Source organism: Chinchilla lanigera, unplaced genomic scaffold (genome assembly GCF_000276665.1).
Source record: "Chinchilla lanigera isolate Chin_1 unplaced genomic scaffold, ChiLan1.0 scaffold00125, whole genome shotgun sequence".
NCBI classification, from domain to species: Eukaryota; Metazoa; Chordata; class Mammalia; order Rodentia; family Chinchillidae; genus Chinchilla; species Chinchilla lanigera.
Window position 1 is genome coordinate 868,639 of NW_004955526.1, and position 23,895 is coordinate 892,533.

The 23,895-nt window shown below is 37.8% G+C and overlaps 1 protein-coding gene across 5 annotated transcripts in view; it reads left to right on the top strand.

Moving 5' to 3' along the window:
• Positions 1-23,693, top strand: part of Frk (fyn-related Src family tyrosine kinase) — a 155,886-nt gene extending 132,193 nt beyond the window's left edge. For 4 of the 5 annotated variants that reach the window (XM_005409755.2, XM_005409756.2, XM_005409757.2 and 1 more), the window contains 6 exons: positions 5,930-6,093; positions 7,052-7,220; positions 11,664-11,822; positions 21,012-21,193; positions 22,312-22,480; positions 22,861-23,693. In XM_005409755.2, coding sequence (XP_005409812.1) covers positions 5,930-6,093; positions 7,052-7,220; positions 11,664-11,822; positions 21,012-21,193; positions 22,312-22,480; positions 22,861-23,069 — 1,052 coding nt within the window. In that variant the 3' untranslated portion in view covers positions 23,070-23,693. The remainder of the gene's footprint in view (positions 1-5,929; positions 6,094-7,051; positions 7,221-11,663; positions 11,823-21,011; positions 21,194-22,311; positions 22,481-22,860) is intronic. The other variant, XM_005409759.2, reaches the window with a different exon arrangement.
• Positions 23,694-23,895: the final 202 nt, after the last annotated feature.

A 23,895-nucleotide genomic window follows, 5' to 3' on the forward strand; every position in this document is an offset into this window, starting at 1 on the left:
TTCTTTCTTTCTTTCTTTCTTTCTTTCTTTCTCTCTCCTTCCTTCCTTCCTTCCTTCCTTCCTTCCTTCCTTCCTTCCTTCCTTCCTTCCTTTCTGAATCTCAGAGAATTGCATCTCAGGAGAATTTGCAAGATCTAGACTGTCTGGGCAATATAATGAGCCCTTGTCCCAAATACAAAAGAAAAGAAAAGAAAAGACTCAGTGGTGGAGCATGACTACTCTGTGTGAGGCCATGGGTTCAATCCCAAGGACAGGGAAAAAAATCAAGACCCAGTGGGATTGACATGTTCTCATTGTATACTAGCAAAATTGTGTAGGTCTCCCATATCTCAGTCTATTGTTATCCCTATTAAATAAAATTTACCTTTTTTTGTTCCTAAAAACTCTGGATATGTTGCCAGTCATTGGATTTTACAGTTAGGAGTTTACACTTGAGTTTACAAACATCTGGCGAACATTTGTTCAGGCTTTGTTTATAATTAGTATAAATTGCCAGAGCATGTTGATCACTGCAATGTGCATCCCTTACTAAGAAAATAACAAGGCATACTTTCATTCTTCGATTAACTTTAATTTCTAGCTTGGAAACCATTAGATCTTTTGTGATATGTTAAAAATAATCCCTAAACTTATATTTAATTTTTAAAAAAATCCACTTCAATTGAGAACCGTCACAGTCCCCATCTTGCTTTAAAAAGGCAAATATTAAAATAGCTTTTCTCATTTCTGATTGTAGACCTATTGGCTTTCTAGTCTTCTCAGCTATAAGTTGTAAACTTTTCTTTTTGATAAATGACAAGGCTTCACTTTTCAGGGCATTAATTTACATAAATTGCAGATATACTTTATATTTTGCCACTGTAATACATTGTGGAGAAGTGGGACTGATACGGTATTGTTTGCAGCTCTCTTTGATTTTGTTCAGCTTTTTAATCTATATACCAAAATCTATTATGAGCTAAGCTCCGTAGTATCTGGTAAAAGCCTTCTAATTGTTGATGATTATACAGGGCAGTTCAGCTTGCCCCAAGACTAATGGTGGGATTGGTAACTTAACAGGTCAGTATAGAAGAAAGTTCCAGACACTAAAAAACTATAATTTAAGAAATGATATTCTTTTTGTGGGAGCTAAATTTACACTTGTCCTCTTTATTTTAATAAAAAGAACTGAAAGCAAAACATTTTCTCATATGCACTTGGTACAATTTTATTGTCCAGAACTGGCAGTGTCTTAGACAGCTGGAAATACTGTCTGAACCCACTGGTTCCTGAGGAGCTGGCTCGTGCCTTCAGTCCTAGACTCTCAGGAAGCTGAGACAGGGGAATTGCAAGATCAAGACCAGCCAGGCAACTTAGCAATTTGGCAAGAACCTTTCTCAAAATAAAGATCTGGGAATGTAGCTCAGTGTGAATGTTATGGGTTCAACCGTGGTGCTATGAAAACAAAACCAACAAGAACAAGCTACTGGTTACAGAGATTCTTATAGTCACAAGGCCCTGGGTTTGAATCCTGGCTATGCCACCTCTTACTTTTATGAGTAACAAAATGAGTTCAATAATATGTACCTTTCATGTCTAAGAAGATTCAACAAGATAATGTAAAGTAGTATTTAGCGCAGTGCCCATTTCTATTACTGTAGTTATAACTGAATGCTGGCAGAGAGTATTTGACTGAAGCTATCAAATAAAAATAGCAACAAAACAACAAAACCAAATCCCCACACCCAGAATTTATACAGAACTTTGTCAGAGAGGTAGTGCTGCTTTCAGTTTGTTAAGGATTTAAAGGGGAATAAGAAATGGAAGAAAGGAAGGATTTGGCGAGGCAGTTTGCTTTTGGAGATAGCCATGCATATACTATGAGTCCCCCTTTCTTCCCAGGATGATGAGTGGGACCCCAAAACCCAGTGGGAGGGAGATTCAGGAAGGCCCCTTGCCGCTGCTCCCTGCATCTGGGAGGATAAAATACAACTAAGAAGGCTGACACTGCTGTAGCAGCAAGATAGAAGTTGTGGCCACCAGCCTCTCCTCCCAGTAGTGATAATCAAGGACAAGTCTGTCTCATCTTCTAAGCCTAAGGTATATCCTCAGGAAGGTAAGTTGGCTTCCTGCAGGAGCAAATGCACCAGTGCACCACAGATAGATGGCTTGGAGGACTTCTGGGTTCTACCCAAGTAGGCTTTTGCCAGAGGATGAGGAAGACCTCTTGAGGAGACTGCTGTAGATGAGCTCCCAAAGAAAGAAAACTCAGAACCGGGATACTCAGAACTAAGTAGGCAAAGGGAATGGCAGGGAGCACCTCTAGGTGAAGAAACAAAGGGAATACCACTCATAACAGTTCTTACAGGGCTAAGCTGCAGCTGCTTTCCAGCCTGAAGCAGACCTGGGCTGTGGAAGGGGAGAAAACTGGATGTTTGATCAAGGAGTAAAGTGCTTTGGTTACTGTTTTTGAACTGGGCATGCTAAATTTGAATTGAGACTGTTTTTGTGATTATAAGTGAAAGTAGAACTGTTTGATACCTAAAAGTGAGCAGAAAAGCTTGGCTGGAGATACCATTAACTGAGGGCCAAAGTGTGCATTCCTCACTGAATACAAATTTAAAGGGTTTTGGAAAGAAAATGAGGTACGCAATGAAATTCTTAGTTATGCTTGTTTGTTGTATTGGTTTTATTATTGTTGTTGAGATTATAGAAAGGTTACCTTCAGATTTAGAATTGCATTTTTATGGTCCTCACTTTTTTCTTCTGCATTTTTTTTCCTGGCTTATAGCAAATATCCCTGTACCTGAAACCAACCATTTAGAGTTGAGGTGGGAATTTTGTAATTGAGTTTCTCATGTTTACTAGAAAATATATTTGCCTAAGGTTAATGTTTTATGAGTACTTTACTGACAATTTTTACACATCAGGTGAAAATTAGGTGACATTTACTTTAACTTTCTAGATTTAATATTTTATCCCATCCCATAATGTAGTAGTTTGGGCACTTGTTCATGAACAGGAGAAAATAACCACTTTTTAAACTAGCCTTTTAACTGATACTTCCTCACAGACAACAGAAGTACAAAATGTACAATCATTTTGTTTGATGAATGTTCACACAATGAATATACCCTTACACCCAACATCCAATCATAAAACGGAATATTGTTAACACTCCAGTCACAGTCTTACTCCTCAAACCAGCTGTTTTGTTTGTTTTTAAGCTTCTTAATAATGAAACCATATTTTTGTGTTTGTGAGATTCATTCACATTGTTACGTGTAGCTGTAGTTTGTGTATTTACAAATAAGTATTGTATTCTACTGGATAAATATATAAGAATTTATTAGTTATTTGTCATTTATTAGTTGATGAACATTTCAATTCTTTTCAGATTTAAACTCTTATAAGTAATGCTACTGAAACCATTATTTACTTATGTGAATATGCTGAGCATTTTTGTTGGTTTTATAATTGGAATTACCATATTGTGTTACAGTATATACCATAGTACATAGTATATTATAGCTAGAGTATAGTACTATGCATGTATTATACTATATTATGTATTGCTGTGTTCAACTTTAGTAGACAATAACCACTTTAAAAAGTCATTGTAAAAATTACACTTCCATTGACTATTGTGGGCAGCCCCTGGCAAAAGGAGTGTTTGAAGAGAATGCAAAAAAGGAAAAGACTTCCGGGACAACTCAGGACCCCTGAAACACCTGGCTAGAGTTTAGAGCTGGAGGATAGTAGTCAGCAGAACTAAAAGAGGTTTTTGCAGAAATGTTTGCTTTGGTCATTGTGTCCCTTCTATCCCACTCTAATTGCTTAAACTCAGTTGATTTGTGTCACTCAACAAACCATCCCATTCCGGCCCTGTCCCCTGACCAAAACTCCTATACCATATGTGGCAAATGCTTTTCCTCTGTCTTTGTTCTCATGTCTTTGAGTTGTAAGTAAATAACTCCAGAAGTCTCAGCTTACTGCTGTTTCCCCAAAGCTCTCTTATGCTGACCCCTTCTGGGTCCTCTCAGTGACTGAACTGAAGTTTCATCTCTGAGGAATCTTTTTCATCTTTTACATAGCCATGGTTGCACACTGTGACAGACCATGTATGAGAAGTTATTCTACTTCCTTGACAATGCTTGATAATGTATTTTTCCTTCATTGTAGATAATATGATATGTACCAACGGTGTTTTTTAAAAAAATCTTATCCTAGCCATTGACATGGCTTTAGTATACTTCCCTCCTGGGGCTGGATGTCTTTTACCCAGCCTTATTTCTTTTTGTGAGCCCATGACTCCAGCTTGACTGGTTATTGAAGGTTTTATATTTAGAGGAAATTCAGAATAGCTGTATGGTTTAGAGCTGCAATGTCTCTAAAATGTCCCATGTGGATTAATTCACAGATAAACCCATAGCTAAATATGTTGTTAAGATGAGGAGCTTGGTCAGAAAGGTGGGTCACTGGGGCTTCTTGGTCGGAAGGAGTGGTCCACGGTACCTGCTTCCCTGGCTCTTCCCTTTCTTTCTACTTCCTGGCCACAATAGATAATATGAGCATTTTTCCCCATGGCGCACCTTTCCACCATGCCTTTTCCATGGGAACCAGCTGGCTGTGGACTAAACCCTCTGAAGTTATGAGCCAAAATAAACCTCTCTTCCTTTAAATTGTGGGTGTCAGGTATTGCTTTCAGCAACAAGACAGTGATGAAATCACTGTATTTGTGGTAAATCTTGTTCAATACTTATTGATAATTTTGTTAGGTGAAGGAAGAGTATAAGTTGTATTAATTAATAGTTTAGATGCAAGTGCAGAAAACCCAATTCAAACTAATTTAAGTAAAAAGTAATCAAGTCCTTTTGTTGGAAAGCCAGGCTTTCCTGGCTTAAGGGACTGAGCTTTGCTCTTCAAATTAAGACTACTTTCCCGGGCTGCCTCTCAGGTGAGATTTCTGCTGGCTGGGGGAGGATTTGATCAGTGCTCCAAACTTGCAGCAATAAAAATGAAAACTAAAACAAAGCACAAATAACAGGGGCAGCAAAACTCTTCCCGTCTTTCTGGGGCTTCCCAAACACTCTTGGCTATGACTGCCCTGTTTGTGCTCTTCTCAGCTCCAGGTGTCCAGCAGGTACCTTTGCATCACACGCTTCTACCTGTGAGCAGTGACCCTCTGAAGAAAACTAGAGTGCTAGTAACAGGAGAGACAATTGGTGGCCGGCAAATGTAACGAAGTACCTCCTAAAAATCCGACTACTTAAAAGCGATGCAGCCTATTTATTCCTACAGATCCTGCAAAATTCGGTTAAGCAATCTGGCAAGAAAGTTGCACAGGAGCACTGCGCCATTTGAGGCCCCATGGAATTGCTTGTACTGAACTATGGTAGGACGTTCTGTATCACGCTGCATTGAAGGCAGTGTGAAGAACAGGCTGAGGAATGCCTACTGCTGCTGGAGACAGTCCCGAGGGCACACTGTGCTTCAGTCCCTGTGTTGTCAGATTCCATGGGGAAAAACACCAGGGAGAGGCTCACTTTTCCGATACCTTTGGAGTTTCAATTTGCAGGCACTGTGACTCCTGAAATGGATGATGGTTCCTTCATTGCACTGCTGGAGTGACAGAGGCAATTCAGCAGCTTGTTTAAGTCTATCAGGCTTCCAGGCATGGAGAGCTTTAGTGCTACCCTCACTCCTTTATCGTTAGCTCATGTTCCCTTCAGTACCACATTCCCAGCTCCTTTTCTTTCTTCTTCTTCTTTTTTTTTTTTTTTGACTATGTATCTTTTATCAACTTCCTTTGGGCTTTTCTGAGAAAATGTGGAGAAATATATAGAATTTTGTGAAAATTTTACTCCATGTATTGAAAAATCACCGTAAAGTAAATAAATCTGCTTGGCTCTGGCAATAAGTTTATTAACAGGACTTGTTTGGGTTTCAGTTTTAGATGAACGAGCTGTAAAACACTACAGAATCAAAAGACTGGATGAAGGAGACTTTTTTCTTACCCAGAAAAAAACATTTTCGACTTTGAATGAGTTTGTGAGGTATTACTCCACAACAAGAGATGGCCTGTGTGTCAGGCTCGGAAAACCATGCTTAAAGGTGAGCTTTGTCCAAGCTGTGTTCATTTATTTTGTTTGTTTGTTTTTGTTTTTGTTTTTGTTTTTGTTTTTCTCCGGTACCAGGAACCGAACTCACGACCTTGCGCTTGCCAGGCAGGCGCTTTTGCCGCTGAGCTAAATCCCCAGCCCCTTCATTTATTTTGAAGTTATCTTTTCCTTTCAAATATTTATTTGTCATGTGATGTCAGCTCAGGAAGAAAAGTTATCATTTGATTTAAGGCAGAAATGGGAAAACTATTACCCATGGGTTAATACTGTCCTATATTCATTTTTTAATATAAATTTTATTGGAAGAGACATACAGTCCTCATTTAGTAACATTGTTTGGTGGTTTTGGGCCATTATGGTGGCCTTTGGTGGCTGTGACAGAAACAGTATGATGGACGATAACCCTGACTATGTGGTCAGGAAGGCAGGGGCCTTGCCTTGCCTTTTAAAAATGTACACTAGATGATGCTTAAATATTTATTTACCACAGAAGGTATAAATGAATGAATGAACAAATAAAGAAATGAAAAATGAATTTGAAAGAATTTTATTTTGCAAAAATAATATGATACATATAATACATACTATAGTCCAGGAGGGCTTGTGAACGAGAGGTACTTCAGCTGGGTCTGGAAATTGGAGGTGGGGCTTTGGCGAAGGTGGGAGGCAAAGAGAAGTCACTGCAGAACTGTCTGAGGGTAGCACTGGTATAGTATGGGACAGAGAGACATCAAGGCACATGATTTGTGAGCAGATCAGCTTAATGAGTTAGCAGTGGAGAGTCTCTCACTATTGTTTTACATTTTAAAGTAATTAGACTATAATTTCTAGTATTTTGTTTTTAAAAGCAATATTTCCCCCCAAAGGGTACCTAGACTCTTAATTTCAACAAAAATGTTAAATCTACCTTTTCTCTTTTTTACGAGTATTCTCATTATTCTGTCAAACAGGTACAGGTCCCTACTACTTTTGATTTGTCCTATAAAACTGTGGACCACTGGGAGATAGACCGCAGTTCCATTCAGCTTCTGAAGCGACTGGGATCTGGTCAGTTTGGTGAAGTCTGGGAAGGCCTTTGGAATAACACCACTTCGGTAGCTGTGAAAACATTAAAACCAGGTGAGAGAAAATCAAAGATTAACAGAATATACTGATTTTCTGAGCACAGTTTTCCACTACAAACACCAAAGAGATGGTAGGGCAGCCACTGATGGCAGCAAGCAGGTGTTGTCAGCATTCTCTCCACCCCAGGTGACCATAACCTGTGGTGAAGCTCTAAAATATAAAGGCTGGAATATGCTCTCTAGTTGTGGTTCAGCTGATCTGAACCACATCATCTCCCTCATTCAAGAGTTCAAGGATGCGTCTAATCATGCATTTCTTCTCTAAACTAAGGATTCTGTGTCCCATTGCTATTCATCTCTTTTGCTTGTGGCCTTGGTTAAAAATTTACTAAAAACACTTTAAAAACTCAAATGGAAACTTGGTGCTATTCAGAGCATATCTATTTTTAAACACTAAATTGTATATGGTTAAAAGGTAAAATGGTCCATCTAAAAGAACTCATATTTGAAAAAACAGAAATTGTCTCTGTGGTAACAAGGAAAAATATAATAAAATCAACATTCAGTCACCCAACTGTTATTCCCTCCGTGATAAATGTGGAGTAAAAGAACTCAGAGGGATTAAGTAACTTTCCTGAGCTTTACTCTGCATATACTCTTGATCAAATATTTGAACTACTCCTTGCTTCAGTTTTGTTACTTGTAAAGGAGAAACATTAATAAGGCCAAGTTAGTAAAGTTATTATGAAGATAAATCAAGTCATTAGTAAAAATGCTTTGCATACTACCTGGTTCACAGTAAGTGACCAAAGCAAAACGTTATTATCATTAAAAATTTAGTAAATGCCAAAACTGAGATTTTAACCCATATCTATTGTGTCAGACCCCTTGGAAGAGACATTCTGTAAAAATGTGGCTTTACTGTGGCAGCTTCATATCTTCTTCAAATGATATGGTTAAGAATAGTAAGCATAGGCCAGTAGACTTCTCTACAGGATTTCCATTATTTACTAAGGCCAGAATTCTTAGAAATTCCACTAGTGGCAGAACGTAAGCTGGCCGGAAGCAAGTGCGACATCATGGTTCCCAAACCATGTGCCAAGGCACATTGGGGCACCACAGTGAACTCACAGGGGGCCTCTGGGATATGTAAGAGTTGTGAGGTAAACATCTTGGATATGACACAAATTGCTACTTTCGAGTAGCTTGCTGCTTTAGCTTTAGACCATGTCACATTCCTTTTGTTGACATCCTATTTTTATGAAGCTGGATTTTTGATGATTGTTGTGATGAACTGCAGGATGTACCAAAAATCAACATGGACCTGGAAATGAGGGTAGCCATGCTCAATCTAATTCCAAGATTTGAGAAGTTGTATAGTACCCAATAGGTACTTTTATCACTTTAACAAGGAATTGAGGTTAAGAATGAAACTTACCTGTACTACCTTTTCAAAGGCTTTAAAGGATAAATTCTGGTTGGGATATAACCAAGTAATGGAGTATGAAAAAAAAAAAAACTGCTGAGAAAGTAGTGGTACCATGAGCTGGAAATGTCACAATCTTGTGGTAGAGCAATTAAGAACATAGTCTGGTGCAACATAAACCTGAATTCACACATGGCCCTGTCCTCTGTGACTTTGAACAAATTATTAACCTTTCTGAATCCTCTTACATGGAAATGCAAATTTTAATGGTTCTTACTTTATAGGATTTTTATGAGGATAGATTTAGTCAATGTGCATAAAGTATCTGCAGGAGTTCTTAATAAATTGAGCTTCCATGGGGCTACCAACAGATGCACCCACTAAAATGCAAATTCACTAGTGCAGCAGTTCAGTTCCAGTGTTCATGTCTGCCAGGTGAAACAATACAGAAACATTTTTAAGAAGCCAGATGCCACATAAGCATTCTAGGTGTGGATGATCTGTGTAGTCAGCACCTGAGATTTTCACACTCAACATATATATATATATATATAAATATATCTATCAAAGTATCTATCTATATCTATATCTATCTGTCTATATCCTAAACTGGTTGGCAATTGAGACTAAATTTTTGTTCAACATAATCACTGTTTTTCCAAAAGCAGTGGAGAGCTCTCCTTTCTAACAATTGCTCTCTAAGGAAGGCCTCCTAGACGTTGAAAAAGAACAGAAATCATATTTCTTACACTAAAAAGCGCCAATAGTTTTCTTTCCAACAATTATTGATTTACAGTTTAATAGCAGCAAACATCTTTGCAGATTGGTTAAATGTCTTCACTTCACTGCAGCCGTCAATCAACCTTAGCAGCTATTTTGCTTTGCAGACTATCATGCAATAATGATGACATGAAATCGACTCCCCTAGTAGCTCTGACAGGCAAAAATTAATATTTAATGTTGTATTACTAGCGGGTCTCTCTTTCCATGCAGTTGGTCAGCTACAACCACTAGAGCCAAAAGGAGTGCTTGGAACACTTTGACCTGCACGGCCTTCTGACACATCACTGTTTCAGCTCCTGTGGATAGTCTGTGGATAGTCTGTGGATAGTCTCTGGATAGTCTGTGGATAGTGTGTGGGTAGTCTGTGGATAGTCTGTGGATGTCTGTGGATAGTCTGTGGATAGTCTGTGGATGGTCTGTGGACAGTGTGAGGATAGTGTGTGGACAGTGTGTGGATAGTCTGTGGATAGTGTGTGGATAGTCTGTGGATGGTCTATGGATGGTCTGTGGATGGTCTGTGGATAGTCTGTGGATGGTCTGTGGATAGTGTGTGGACAGTGTGTGAATAGTCTGTGGATAGTCTGTGGATCGTCTGTGGATGGTTTGACTTGGGAGTGATGTGTGCATCCTGCATAAATTATCTGAATGGTGATCATAATTACTGCTGTCACTGAAAGTTCATCAATCACAGTTTTGAAAAGGGGACATCTTCTATATCCATATTTGATCATATGCTAGGCAGCCAAGAACAAAGTACTTTCTTATGCTTTAGATGCCTCTTTTTGGTCAGCTACACTTTTCTACTGTGACTCCAACTGTTAATACGATTTGATTATGTGGAGCAAACCAATAGCAGAGTTGGAATTGAAGGAGCTCAGGAGAACATGGTAGAAAATAGAAGAGGCTGGTTTTGTTTCCCGTTTAAGACCTTGCTCCTTCTCCACAGTCAATGAAAAAACACAGTCAGACTGTTTGGTTTCCCAAAAGTAGGCATATTAGAATTGCAAATAATAGTCCGCAGCCATTGAATACATATGTGCCAGGTGTTGCTGTTATCCAGATAACAATTGTGGGATGACAGTAGGACTATTAGCCGCACTTTCCAGACGAAAAGATTGAAGTTCAGAGAGGTTTGGTAACTGCTCAAATCATACAAGTGCTAATAGCAGAGCTGAAATTTGTCTAGAATCCAGAGTGTGATTGGACCTATGTGTTGAACTTCCAGACTCACACACACGGCAGACTACCTTAGTGTTTTTGACTACATTTTCTTAACTTCATGTTAACGAACAAATCACAGCACTGCCTTCGACTGTCAAAGTGCATCTATGCCTGAGTTTAGTATCAGATGTGAAGACTCCTACATGGAGAGGATGATGACTAAATGGTCTCTGAGCATCAGTGGAAATGACATTTGCACTGTGCTCAGCGAATACTAAAACATGAGATGGCACTATTTCTTCAGTCACAGTAATGTCTCTGAAACATCACATTCTAAAAAAAGGATTTTAAAATTACTGATGAAATTTAAGCTTCCCTTTTAGATGTTCTTTGATGTTAACTACCTGGGACTTTGAATGGTGAGTCAGAGTTGAACTACTTAAATAGGATTTACTTCTAAATCAGCCCTTGAAATAGGCCCTGAGAGTCTCCCTTATCATTTGGTTATCATTCCCTTCTAAGGCTCTGATAGCAGAAGCTGAGAATACAGAAGAAAATGTTGAATATTAGTTTCATGTTAAACACATAAAACTGATGTAAGAAAAACCTTACTTTTGGGAATGGCCCTTGAATGTTTTCTGTTTGACCTGTTTTTAATTTTCCTATGGAATGTCATTGTTTTAGGGTTGTTTTTCAGCTGTCCCCACAGTGGGCACCACAAATGGAGCTGGTCAGTCTTAGTGTTGGCTGGAATAATTAAACATTCAGTGTCTTCCAGTGTTCATACTAATAGGATGCTTTCTCTTTGTGTTCTTAAGTTGCCTGCCTTGTTTTATCAATTAGACCGTCAGTTCCTTTTCTGTTCATTTTTCTTGTGGACCTGAATCAACTGCTCTTCACCTACAGGCCATAACACATGACCTGCACACCCCTTCTACAACAGCACATCTGGTAATTAGTTTGCCCCGGCTAAATTGATTCTATTCTTTGATAACTTTGAAGACTTCTGACACTGATGCTCTTACATTACTGAGAGGCAGGACGCAATCTGGGTGATTCCTACCAGGCTTCTGTGAGGAGAGCAACGCCTCAATAACACAAAGTGATTTCCTCCTCTTCTTGTTTCAGGTTCAATGGATCCAAATGACTTCCTGAGGGAGGCGCAGATAATGAAGAGTCTGAGGCATCCAAAGCTCATCCAGCTGTATGCTGTTTGCACTTTAGAAGATCCAATTTATATTATTACAGAATTGATGAGACATGGAAGTCTGCAAGAGTATCTCCAAAGTAAGCTAAAGATAATAAATAGAAAAAAATAGGAGGAATTTAGGTTAGCTAGTCCTGTAAAGGTCAATTTAGCAAGCCTTCTCTAATCCAGCAGATATTTACTGAGTATATATCTGTAAGAATGAATGTTGTAGCATTGAGTGGCTCAACTACTACTTAATATGGTATATTCTGCACACTCAAAGGGAGGGAAGATATTTGTGTAGTGAAGAGCAGGTTGTGCACAATAAGCATACCAGGGTACTTAAATGTAATGTGAGAACTGATGAATGATTATTTTGCATGATGCTCTGTTTTCTGCAGAAACTAACTGAACATGGTCATTCATGGACCAGTATTTTTCTGAGGTAGAGAATTTGGGGGTATGGCATGCTTTTGGAGAAAGTAGCCTCGATTTGTTTCAGCATTAATAGTACTGTGCTTATTAGTGTTAAAAATACTTCCACTGCTAGGCAACATTAGAATTTTTAGACAAAAATCTAGAAATGTGCTATTGCTTTACTCCTTCATCTGATTTCTGTGGACAAAGACGACTTCAGGGCATTAAGGTCCTGTGAAATTCTGATATTCATTACAAAAGAATAATTCAACAAAGAATAAAATAATAAGCATTAAAATGAGCTGTTCAAAGAAGTTGAGATCAAGTACTGAGAAAATAATACATGATTGGAAAATGGATTTTTTCTATAGTGTCTTAAAATGTCAGAGTGAGATTGATAAAATATATAAAAGTAGGGAGGTGAGAGTAACAGTACAATGACTTCAGAAGGAAAAGTATTCTCTGATTCAAAGTGACTCATGAGCCTGGTAATTCTAAATTACAAAACAAAATGAGAAGGATGGAGGGCATCATATGGTGTATTAAATGCTGTTGAAAACAAAAATATACTTAACTGCCTTGTATATGGATATTACACTTAACAGCCTCAGAATATGTTACCCACCAGAATTGGCCATTGGCTCCTCTTTCCTTAGTTCCGGGATAAAGTCAATGAGTGACTTTGGGTTGTATGTAACAATTCCCAGTGTTCAGATGTGCCAGGGTGTCTAGTACATTTAGCTTATTTGGCTGCCAAGACACTCACTCAATGACTTCCTCCTCCTTTGTTATTTTTTTCCATCTACAGGATTTTTCACATATCCTAGACTTCTCAAAATTTTGAAGTTTTCCAGGACTCTTTACAGTGCTATAGTTTCCTTGCTAATCTTATTCAGTGCTGTTGTTTAAATGTTTATGTACTGATGAGTCCCAAATTTTTTCACTTCCTTGTTTCAGAATAATATACCCACCTACCTTCTTGACCTCTGCATGTGAATGCTGATTAACATAAATCTAGTGCAGCCACACTCCTGAAATCTCAGAAGCTTCACACAGTGTATGTTTTTCTTCCTCATGCTTTGTGTGCAAAGTGGACTTGCTGATGACTTGGCCTCTTTGGTCACTCTGGGAGGCAAAGAAATGGGACTGATCTCACTCTGGCTTTCAAAGCTTTTAACTAGCAGTGATAGAAGTCATCTCTGTGCCCCTTTCATTCAGTCAAATCAGGTTAAATGATGTGGGAAAAAAGAATCCTTTACAGTACTTGAGAGGAGAAAAAATTTTTGGATAAAACAGTAAGTTCTCCCGATATGCCTGGTCAGACGTGTGAAAACGCCATGTGCAAAAATGGTCTTGTATTCTCCCCAGTGATCTGCATGCTTTTCTTTTTCATTTCATTTATTTTTTCCTTTTCTTTTTTATTCAAGCTTATTGGTACAATTTAGGTATACATAATGACAACATTCATGGTAGGAAATTTGTATCTGTACATGCTATATCTTGGTTCCTCTTTCTGTTTTTTCCCCTATTCCTCTCCCCTTTTTTCAAACCCCTTTCCCTATCCTTTCACAAAGCTTGGTTTGCATTTTTATCCTGCTCTTCTCATTTTTTCTTTCCCTTCCTTCCTTTCTTCTCATTCCTATTTTCCTTTTCCTTTTGAACAGTTCCTTCCTATTTCACAATATCTATTGTACGTTAATGTTCTCCTTTACATTTTCAGTTTCTCACACCAGAGAGATAATGCAATATTTACACATGTGGGTCTGATTTATTTCACTTATGATTATGGTCTCAAGGTCCATCTTTTTAGCTATAAATGTCTCAATTTTATATCTTTTTTTATAGCAGAGAAGTATTCCAATATATAAGAAAATCCATTGGTTGATGGGCATTTGGAGTGCCTCCAAGATTTAGCTATTACTAACTGTGCTGTATAAACATGGGTGCACATATATGGCTGTGGTATGGTGCTTTCAGTTCTTCTGAGAAGATGCCCAGAAGTGGGGAGCTGGGTCAAATGGGACTGCTAATCCTGATTTTTGGAGGAATCTCTGTACTGATTTGCACAGTAGTTGCACCAACCTTCACTCCCATCAACAGCAGAGAAGGGTTCTTTTTCCACCAGCATTTGTTATTAGTTGCTTTCTTGATAATAGCTACTATTTCTGGAGTGAAATGGACTCTCAGTGTTGTTCTAATTCACAGTTCTTGAATGACCAGTGATGTTGAATGTTTTCTTCATATATTTATTTGTTGTTTGTACTTCTGAGAAATGCCTATTCATCTTAGATACCCATTTTTGGATTGTGTCTTTGAATTTGATGGTCTGATATTTTTCAGGTCTTTATGTGTTCTAGATATTAGTCCTAAGAAGAGATGACATAAATTTTTCTCACTCTGTAGGTTGTCTTTTTACTCTGTTGGTGATTTCTTTTGTTGTGCAAATGCTTTTCAGTGAAATGAGATCCCAGTTGTTGATTCTTTGTGATAGTTCCTGTGCAATCAGGGCTTTGTTCATAAAGTCTTTGCCTCATCTTCCAGAGTTCTACCTATTCGGTCTTCCAGCAGATTTAGGGCTTCTGTTTTAATGTTCAGAGATTTGTGTTCTTGTCTTTCCTTGCGAATGTCAGCACTCAGGCCTAATACCCTGGAGTCACTTCCACTTCTCACACCGTATTTAACTGACCAGCAAGTCTATGTTAAGGTGTGTTCACCGCTTCCCCTTTCTCAGTAGGAAACTCCAACCCAGGTTCAAGCCATCAAGACTTTGGCTTGGGCTCTGTAGCAGCATCTTCACTAGCGCAGTTTTTTTGATTCTTGTCTTCTTTAGTTTTTTCTTAACACAGTAGCTGGAGAGATCCAGTTAAAATGTAAATCAGAGCATTAAACTGTTCCACCTCAGTGTAAAACCTTGAAAGTCTCCTGTGGTTTCTTTTCTCTGTTTAACTCCTAAAGCCTCCCATGACCTGGCTCTACCTTTCATTGGTGGTCTCTTTTTCCTACATCTTCCCTCTTGGTCACTCACTGTTACCACACTGACATTCTCTGTTGTTCTTCCTGCCTTGTAGGTCTGCTTTTGCCCCAAGTCTTTTGCACTTGGCATTTCTTTTGCCCACCCTGCCACTCTTTGGATTAGGCCATCCTGGGCAACTTTAACAAGGCAGCCAAGAGGAGTAATGAATATACATTTGCCACATGCAATCCCTACCTACTCAAGAGTTGTAAATTCAATAAAATGGTCCAAAATGGATTGGGTCACTTTTAAATAGCCCATCGTGATAGCTATAACTAAACGGAAAAACTCTTCAGTGATAGAATGTAAGTGAAAACAAATTGTTTTTGCTGCGGATATAAACTGTCACAGGTCTATGAATCTTTACGACAGTTTGAACTGTGGCTCCTCCTAAACTGTTGGATGGAGGAGGTCAGGTTGCTGGTGGTTGCTGGCTGGAGAATGCCTTTTGTTCTTTCCTATACAGGGATGCTTATAACTTGGAAGCTTGCTTCATTAGACTGAGCAAGTGAAACAGCAACAGAACGAAGAACATCAGTAAGACGAAGTGGTAGTTGTACAGATGTATGACCTGAGCCTTGCCTGGGCATTTCCCCGGCCACTGCACTCCTCAAGATAGAAAAATGTGGATGATCCAATTTCCTCCAGTATTGTTTTGCCAGTGAAAATCTTTTTATAGCAACTGTAATAAGATTAGATATTGTATTTGATATTTGAAACTACATTACATATAATAAACTATATAACAAACTTTGTAGCCCCTAAGATTAGCTGAATTTTTTGTAATAAATTTCTCAAAAATGAGAGAAGATCGTCAAAAATCTATAGAACTAAGGGTAATTGATGACAGATATTTCTTACTGAAATTTAACAGAGTAAATTTCTTTATTCTCTTTACTTTGGCTGGGCTTTTTTTCCAATAAATTTTTATAGAACATCTAACATATAAGCACTTAGCTCTTCTTAAAGAACATTACCTATTTTCTATGTTTATAAATCAAGTCCTACCATGTTGTTCATCATTCTCACAGACAGTTCACATCAGTGAACTGAAGTAGATAAGTTTCTCATTTTCACTGAGATGCCCTTTAACTGAACATAGCTACATAACCCTTGCTGTACACATACCTGCACTAATGCCTTCGTTCATGAATCCTTCTGTTTGCAAAGCATTCAGTTTGCAAACAAAAGCATTTGCAAAATTTGGTTTCCATTCACAACTCTGCAGTGGATGACAAACATGACTACAGTCATTTTCTCCCCACAAACACAAAGAGCCACCTTCCCCCAAATTGTAAAACAAATTAGGTTTTATGAGGCACCACTGTACGTGGAAGTCTATTCATGATCCTTTGACTTATAGGGACCCACGAGGCACATGCAGATATGACTTAGATAGAAAGCTTGACATTTCAGCCTCAAATACCTGGATGTGAATCCCTAATTCTTATCACCTACTCCTCTGAGTAGCAAACATTTATAAAATAGGGAGAATAATACATAATACTTTACATAGTTGTTCTGCATATCAAATCAGGTAATTTATTGGAAGTAAACCATAAGGGATAGTGGTGAGAGAGGAACATATGTATTTATGTCCCTTTAAAAACACTGTAGTGCTGAATTTATGATGGACATTTTTCCAAGTTCTTTGCACATATTAACTTAGCTCATTTTAATAACCCTCTTGTGAAGAAAGTACTACTATGGCATCTCCGCTTTACAGTAAAGACACTGAAGTGGAGAGTGGGTAAGTGACTTACCCAAGGTAGAAATCTGGTTCCACAGTTCGTATCTTCAACATTTACGTATAGCACTGATGTTACATTATTTTCCTAATATTACTTTCCTGCTTGGTCCACCAAAATATATTCCTGTGTTCTTGAGTTCTGAGGACTCCTTCAGAGATTTTTTTCTAAGATCTTTTTGTCCTGAACAAGTAATTGGATAAAACAAACACAAAAAGTAGTGAGGTTTTGCATTAATTAAAAGTGGGGAGAAAAACATGCTTCGCAGAGCTAGTGTGGGCCAGTTAAAAGTAGGAGAAGAAGTACACTTTGCAGGATGAGAGTAGACCACTGTTAAAGAGAGCACACTGGCCAAGAGCTCAGGAGCAGCTGTCCTTTGTATCTCCCACTCCTTAGGCTGAGGTCAGATCTAGGCCTTCCTACCAGACATCTGCTTGGGTTGTCAGGGGAAGAACTGAAAATAACATTCTGATTGGTCCCAGGTGTAGGGCTTGTGCACATGTCTTCTGGATCTCTGTGACTGACAGATCACACCCTCTTGACCAACCAGTTTGCGATACCCTAATCTTCTGTCTCATTAACATCAGCCTGTGTTGATTGCCTATCGCTACATGACATGCTACTTCAAACAGTAGATGAAAGAAGCAGATGCTTATTATCTCACAGTTTCTGTGTTCGGGAGTCCAGGTGCAGCCACAGAGTTGCTGGGTGACCCATCATCTGAAGACTCTACTATGGTGGAGGCGAACCTACGGCACATGTGTTTTTCTTTTAAGACAAAAGATGTTAATGTATGAGTTGTTTTTTTCTCAACTGAAATCTCAGTATTCCGGTTTAATTGCAGTGATGGCATTTTGTGATAAACAAGTGGGTTTTGAGTTGTAGTTTGGCACTAGGTCTCTAAAAGTTTCCCCATCATGGCCCTGAAGATGTGGAACAACTTCATATGATTGTTGTTAGGATACTTTTCCCTCCTGAGATCTTAGATTAGTCTAAGTCAGGTCCCTGATGGCTGTTGGTTCTATACTCTTTCCTACACAGAGCTGCTTGTAACATGGAAGCTTGCTTCATAAAGTGAGTGAGTGAAAAAGCAGTAAAGTACATAGCATCAATAAAATGAAGCCACAGTTTTTATAATGTAATCTTGCATGTGATTACCTATCATGTTTACCTTATTCCATTTGTTAAATGTGAGTCACGGGTTGCAGATCATCCAGTGGAAGGGGATGTGGAAAGGGCATGAACACCAGTAAGCAGTGATTCTTGGAACTATATTGAAAGCTACCTAGCACATAGCCAACTTAACTGCAAGGGTAGATGGGAAATGCAGCTTTTTGTGGTATACTCAGGACAAAAGAAAATAAAGGACAAAAGGGTTGGTAAGCTGTTAGTTTCACCTCATCCTATTTAAATGTGCTACTTGCCTTTAAAAAGTGTTTGTATAAATGTGTGCACAAATATATTCTCTCCTTAATCCTTCCCATTTAAAAAATACTTTGATGTTTCATTGGAAAAAATAGTATGTATGATGACAGTACTTAAATCATATAGATTTATGTATTTAGTTGGTTAGTTAGTTAGTTAGTTAGTTTTGAGGCGGAGTCTTGCTATGTAATTTAGTTAGGCCTTGAACTCACAGAAATCCTCCTGTCTCAGCCTCATGAGTGCTGGGATTACAGGTGTTCACCACCACACCTGACCAACATAGTACAATTTAACATGTAATTATAAAGTGAATAAATAAGCAACTGTGTAGCCAGTACCCAAATCAAGAATTATAATTTGGCCAGCACCCCAGAAATCCTTGAATACTTTACCTATCATAACCATTCACTACCTGCATTTTATGATGATTGCTGGGACTTTAAATGTACTGCGCCAGATCTCTGCTCTCTTCCTTTTTGGACAGGGTTTTGTAGTTTGCCATTGGCTATTTTTGTCTCTGTGTCATCTCCTGTTTTACCCTCAATCCTTTATAAATATCTGTGGTAAAAATGCTCTTTCTGCCTCTGTGGTCACCAATGACTCATTATATATTTAACAAATGCCTTGTAGTTCTTATCTTATTTGTGGAATTTGACTACAGTGGTATTTTTTTTCTTTCTCAAGACTTTTGACCTGTTATAACAGTCTTCTCATAAGACTGAACCTTGGTATTTTTGCAGTTTTATCTTCCTCTGCCCACCTCAAATGTTGATGTTTCTCATGAATCTGTTATGTCCTAGAAGTCTCACCTGCTTTATACATTTTAACTGATGCTCATAAACTATGAACATCTCAGATAAGCCCTAGACCGTGTCTTTAGCTCTCCTTTCAGCCACTTCTTACTACTGGGTAATTTAGACATATGTCTAGTTCAACAAGTCCCCAACTGCTTCATTTTGCTTAGGAGTATTACTGGCCTGTTTTCACATTGCTGAGTAAAATATCTATGCCCACAAATAAAAAAGGAGAAGTTTATATTGACTCACATTTTCTGAGGTCTTGGTTGATGGTTGGCTGGCCCTGAGACAGAAATGTCAGGCAGGAGGGCACTGTGGAGAAAAGGTGCTCACCTCATGGTGTCCAGAATAGGGAGCAGAGAGATAGCCGAGAGGACTAGATTTAGCCCCCAGTGTCACACCCCTATGACTCAGCCAGACACATCCAGGAATGTGCTTTACTAATTTCCTGGAGTTGACAATCCAGATTAAACATTGTAAAAGCAGTGATGATGTTAATAGCTAGGATATACTGAGTTCTGCTTGATAGTACATACTGTTTTAAGTGTTCAATGTATATTAACATATTTTGACCCTCATTTTAACAACTAGTACTGTAAGGTAGTTACTATTACCACCATATGGGTAAGGAAAGAGAGGTACAGTTGTGGTAAGTAGCTTGAGCAGGTCACATAGAAATATGAGGCAAAATTTTGGTCTCAAGTCTGATACCAGTTCCAAACTAGTCTTCTTAACTCTATACTATAGCTGCCCATCAAGTTAAGGCTTGTGTCTATGCTTCATGACCGTAAGTCTAATGGAGTCTATGTAGTAATATTTGAGTTATTCAAAAAGGGATGGTAATAGTATGGGTTTATGTGATGCTTTTCGAATCACCAGAAATCTGAAGATACCACCCAGGAATAACATTGTAGCAGAAAATGCCCCACACCAGCCAGTGTACTTCAGTTTGTAGTTTCCTAGGTAATATTCTGTGTTCCAGCCCCAGTTTCTTCTGTCTTTTAGAAATGGCTGGTCACTGTGATGTATACCTGGTCACTATGATGCACATTATACAAGCCAATCCCCAATGGACAAGCTATTCTGCCTCTGTACTTCCTGCTTGCTTATCTCAGATAAGCCCTAGACCACCAGAGATCAGAGCCTGATATTCTGGAAATGATCCCAATCAGTGCCTGTCAACATAAATAAATCCATCTCCAAATCCTGGGTGTCTTTTTGATATTTCTACTTGCCAATGCAAAATATTTACCCCATTTCAGAAAGTTTCTACAAAGTACCGTTCACTACTTTTGCTAATGGTTTAAAGTGATTGTACCACATCAATTTTTTCTTAGTTTGGTGGGATGAGAAGTGAAATCCTGTCAATTAAAGGTATGTTTGTACCTGGAGAGGTGTGCAACTGCTCTGAGAATAATAAGCTAAGAAAAGGGTGTTTTAAAAAGTGTATTAAGCTTGGTGGTACACTGCAATATACAAATTTAATAACTACTTATACAACTTTAATTTTTATTAGTAAGGTGGTTTTAAAGAAAAAATATGATGAAGAGACAAGAATTTTCATCAGTTCAGCCATGAAATTAGGGTGACTCTTTGATTTGCTATTTTAAACAAACTATGTAATGCTTCAAAGAGATTCTGAAACACTCAAGGAACAAATTCCACAAAGAAATGAGTATATGAAATTTAGTTTCTAAGGATGGCAGTAACTGGACTCTTTCTGATAACTGTAACCATATTTGGATTACATGATACCTTTGCTTTTTTCTGATGATCAGTATCTTAGCAGACAATTCTATCAATAGTGGATTAATCAAAATGCTCAGAATTAATTTCAGTCGTTCAAATATTTTCCAAAACACATTCCTATTTTCTCTTATTCCTTAGTTGATGCTGGGTCAAAAATCCATCTGGCTCAACAAGTAGACATGGCGGCACAGGTGGCTTGTGGAATGGCCTACCTGGAGTCCCAGAACTACATCCACAGAGATCTGGCTGCCAGAAATGTCCTCGTTGGTGAACACAATATCTACAAAGTAGCAGACTTTGGACTTGCAAGAGTTTTTAAGGTAGATTTAATTTGGTTCAAATTAGTTTCATTTTAAATTAGTTTTTCTAGTAGGTTAAAAACCTAACAGATAAATAGACCAAAAGATTCTTTATTCTTTCATAATTCTTTAAAACATGTTTCTTCACATCCTGTGGTTCATGGACCATTTCAAGTAGACCAAGACCTTAAAAAGCAGCTATTTACCTATTCCTATTTATCAAAAATCTAGAGAAAACAATTACCAACTAGATTGAAAGGTATGTAATTAAGTTTGTGATTGAATTTATGTTCTATTTTTCAACGAGTACCCAAGGCCTCTATTTGTTTTGCCTTTGTTTCTCTGAAAACAGTTATGTAGCGTTACCCTATCTGCCTTCGTGTAAGATCTCATGCCTTTGGGTAATTACTTTACTGACTTTGTTCACAATATGTCAGACTAATCTACTCGTTCAGAATTCTACAGCAATTATTGGCTTTGCAGTTCCCCTGCCCAACTCATTTTGTGATATCAACCCAAAAGATGTTAATATAAAGACATAATATGAGGTATACACCTCTGAACTTAACTTTAAATTACCATGTTGTGCCCTGAATATAAGAATGTGGGGCATAAAACATAACAGGTAATTTTCTTTTGATCCTCAGGAGCTCATCATCTTTTTTTTTTTCGTAAATTGATTAGGACAATAAAGTGATATATTAATTTAAAGGATTGAGAGTCTACATTTTGGTATTAGCAAGTGATGACATGGTAATTATCAAAGTCAGTATCTCTTCAATACCAGCAGTTAAGTAAAAAAACAGAGAAGCTATGACTTCATTTTCTAAAAAATATGCTAAAGACCAGACATAAAGCAAGAATCATGTATGAATTTCTTTATAATAATATAATAATGCATGTTGCTTCCAGTGGTGTTTTAGACACATAGTAGGTTCTCAGGTCATATTTTATTAATGACTTCCCATAGATTTTTCAGTCTTATATGTTAGATTCAGAACTAGCTACTGTAATTATCATCAATTGATCTAAGCTAATTTTTAATATTTCCCCTGTAAATTTTAATGTGAAACAGGTTATAAGTGAGTGAGGACAGCAAAAAACTTGCTTTAACTTGGCTTGAATCCTTAATGCATTAGCAGGTAGATAATGAAAACATCTATGAACCAAAAGATGAAGTAAAGCTACCCGTGAAATGGACTGCCCCTGAAGCCATTCGGACTAATAAATTTAGCATTAAGTCTGATGTGTGGTCATTTGGAATTCTTCTTTATGAAATCATTACTTATGGCAAAATGCCTTATAGTGGTGAGTAATTGGTTCTGAAGTGGGCCTTTCTGCCTCAGGTCACTTACTTAGTTATGACTTTAACTGCGTTCTCCAGCTTTAGAGGGCAAACTTATGAGGCTAGCCATACTGGGGACCTGTGGGAACTTGATAGATAAAATTTGATGAAGATAATTTGCATTAATGAGGTGGTTTATTGCTTCCTTCTCCTTTTTCTCTTGAATTGCAGTCTTATAGACAGTACTTGCTGAAGGATTTTGTTTAGTCTCTGGAAAGGAATGACAGATCTCATAGGTTCACCAAGGAAATCAATTTGTTTTGTAACCTGGGGTATAGGTATCTATGAATGGAGGACTCTGATCTTCCTCTTGTATTTTGTTGGTTCCATTCTATAATTTTAGGCAGGACATGTGCTGAAGTAATCCAGATGTTGCGTCAAAACTATCGACTTCCTCAACCAACTAACTGTCCCCAGCAATTCTACAACATCATGCTGGAGTGCTGGAAGGAGGAGCCTAAGGAACGGCCAACGTTTGAGAGGCTACAATTGAGACTTGAGGACTATTTTGATGCAGACTCGTATGCAGAAAGAAATAACCTCGTAAGATGAATACTAAAGAAGAAATAATGAGGGAATAATAAATTGAATAATCAGTCCAGAAATACAATCAATACCAACTGCAAAAATCAGTTTATCTTAACATAGTCAAGTGATGGGGTAAATTTGGTCATGCATTATTAAAATAATGCTACATGTGGATTTTATTGATGGAAAAATACTGCAGGATAGTTCAAGATAATATATCATTTTCTCACTTTACAGTAAAATCAAACACACTAAATGAAGTAATTTTTCTTTTAAAGAGATACTTACATTTCTATTTATTGTTTTGAATGATTATCAAAAGAATCAACAGATGATAGTCAATCTTTACTCTGTGGTGAGTATAGCATTTTCCTGTTTACTGATTAGACTGGTTATTCACTATTCCTTGGCTTGCTGAATCCCATCAGGCTGTTATTATGAAGGAAACTGATTGCTTTAGGGCACAGCAGGACCTGTGCTTTGAGATTTTTTCGTTTTTAAAATATCCTGTAACTACAATGATGGCAAAGCTATGTTAAATGACTTGATTGTACTTGAAGTAATTGCACATATTTTTCCTATGTATAAAAAAGATGAAGCAGCTGTTGAAAAAAAGAATTAAAATAATTTTCATTTTGTAGAAGGAAATGATGAAATTTTTCCATACCTCAGTATGCGTCTTGAGAGTCATTTACATTAGTTTTAATCTGTTAATGCGAAGAATCAGGTTGCAAAGCTGATGAATTATTATGTACAGAAATATGTAAGAAATGCCTTAGCCCACAAAGCCTAAGAAATAAGTATTAAAGTAGTTTAGGAAAATAAGGGCAGAATGGTTGGGTTATTATGG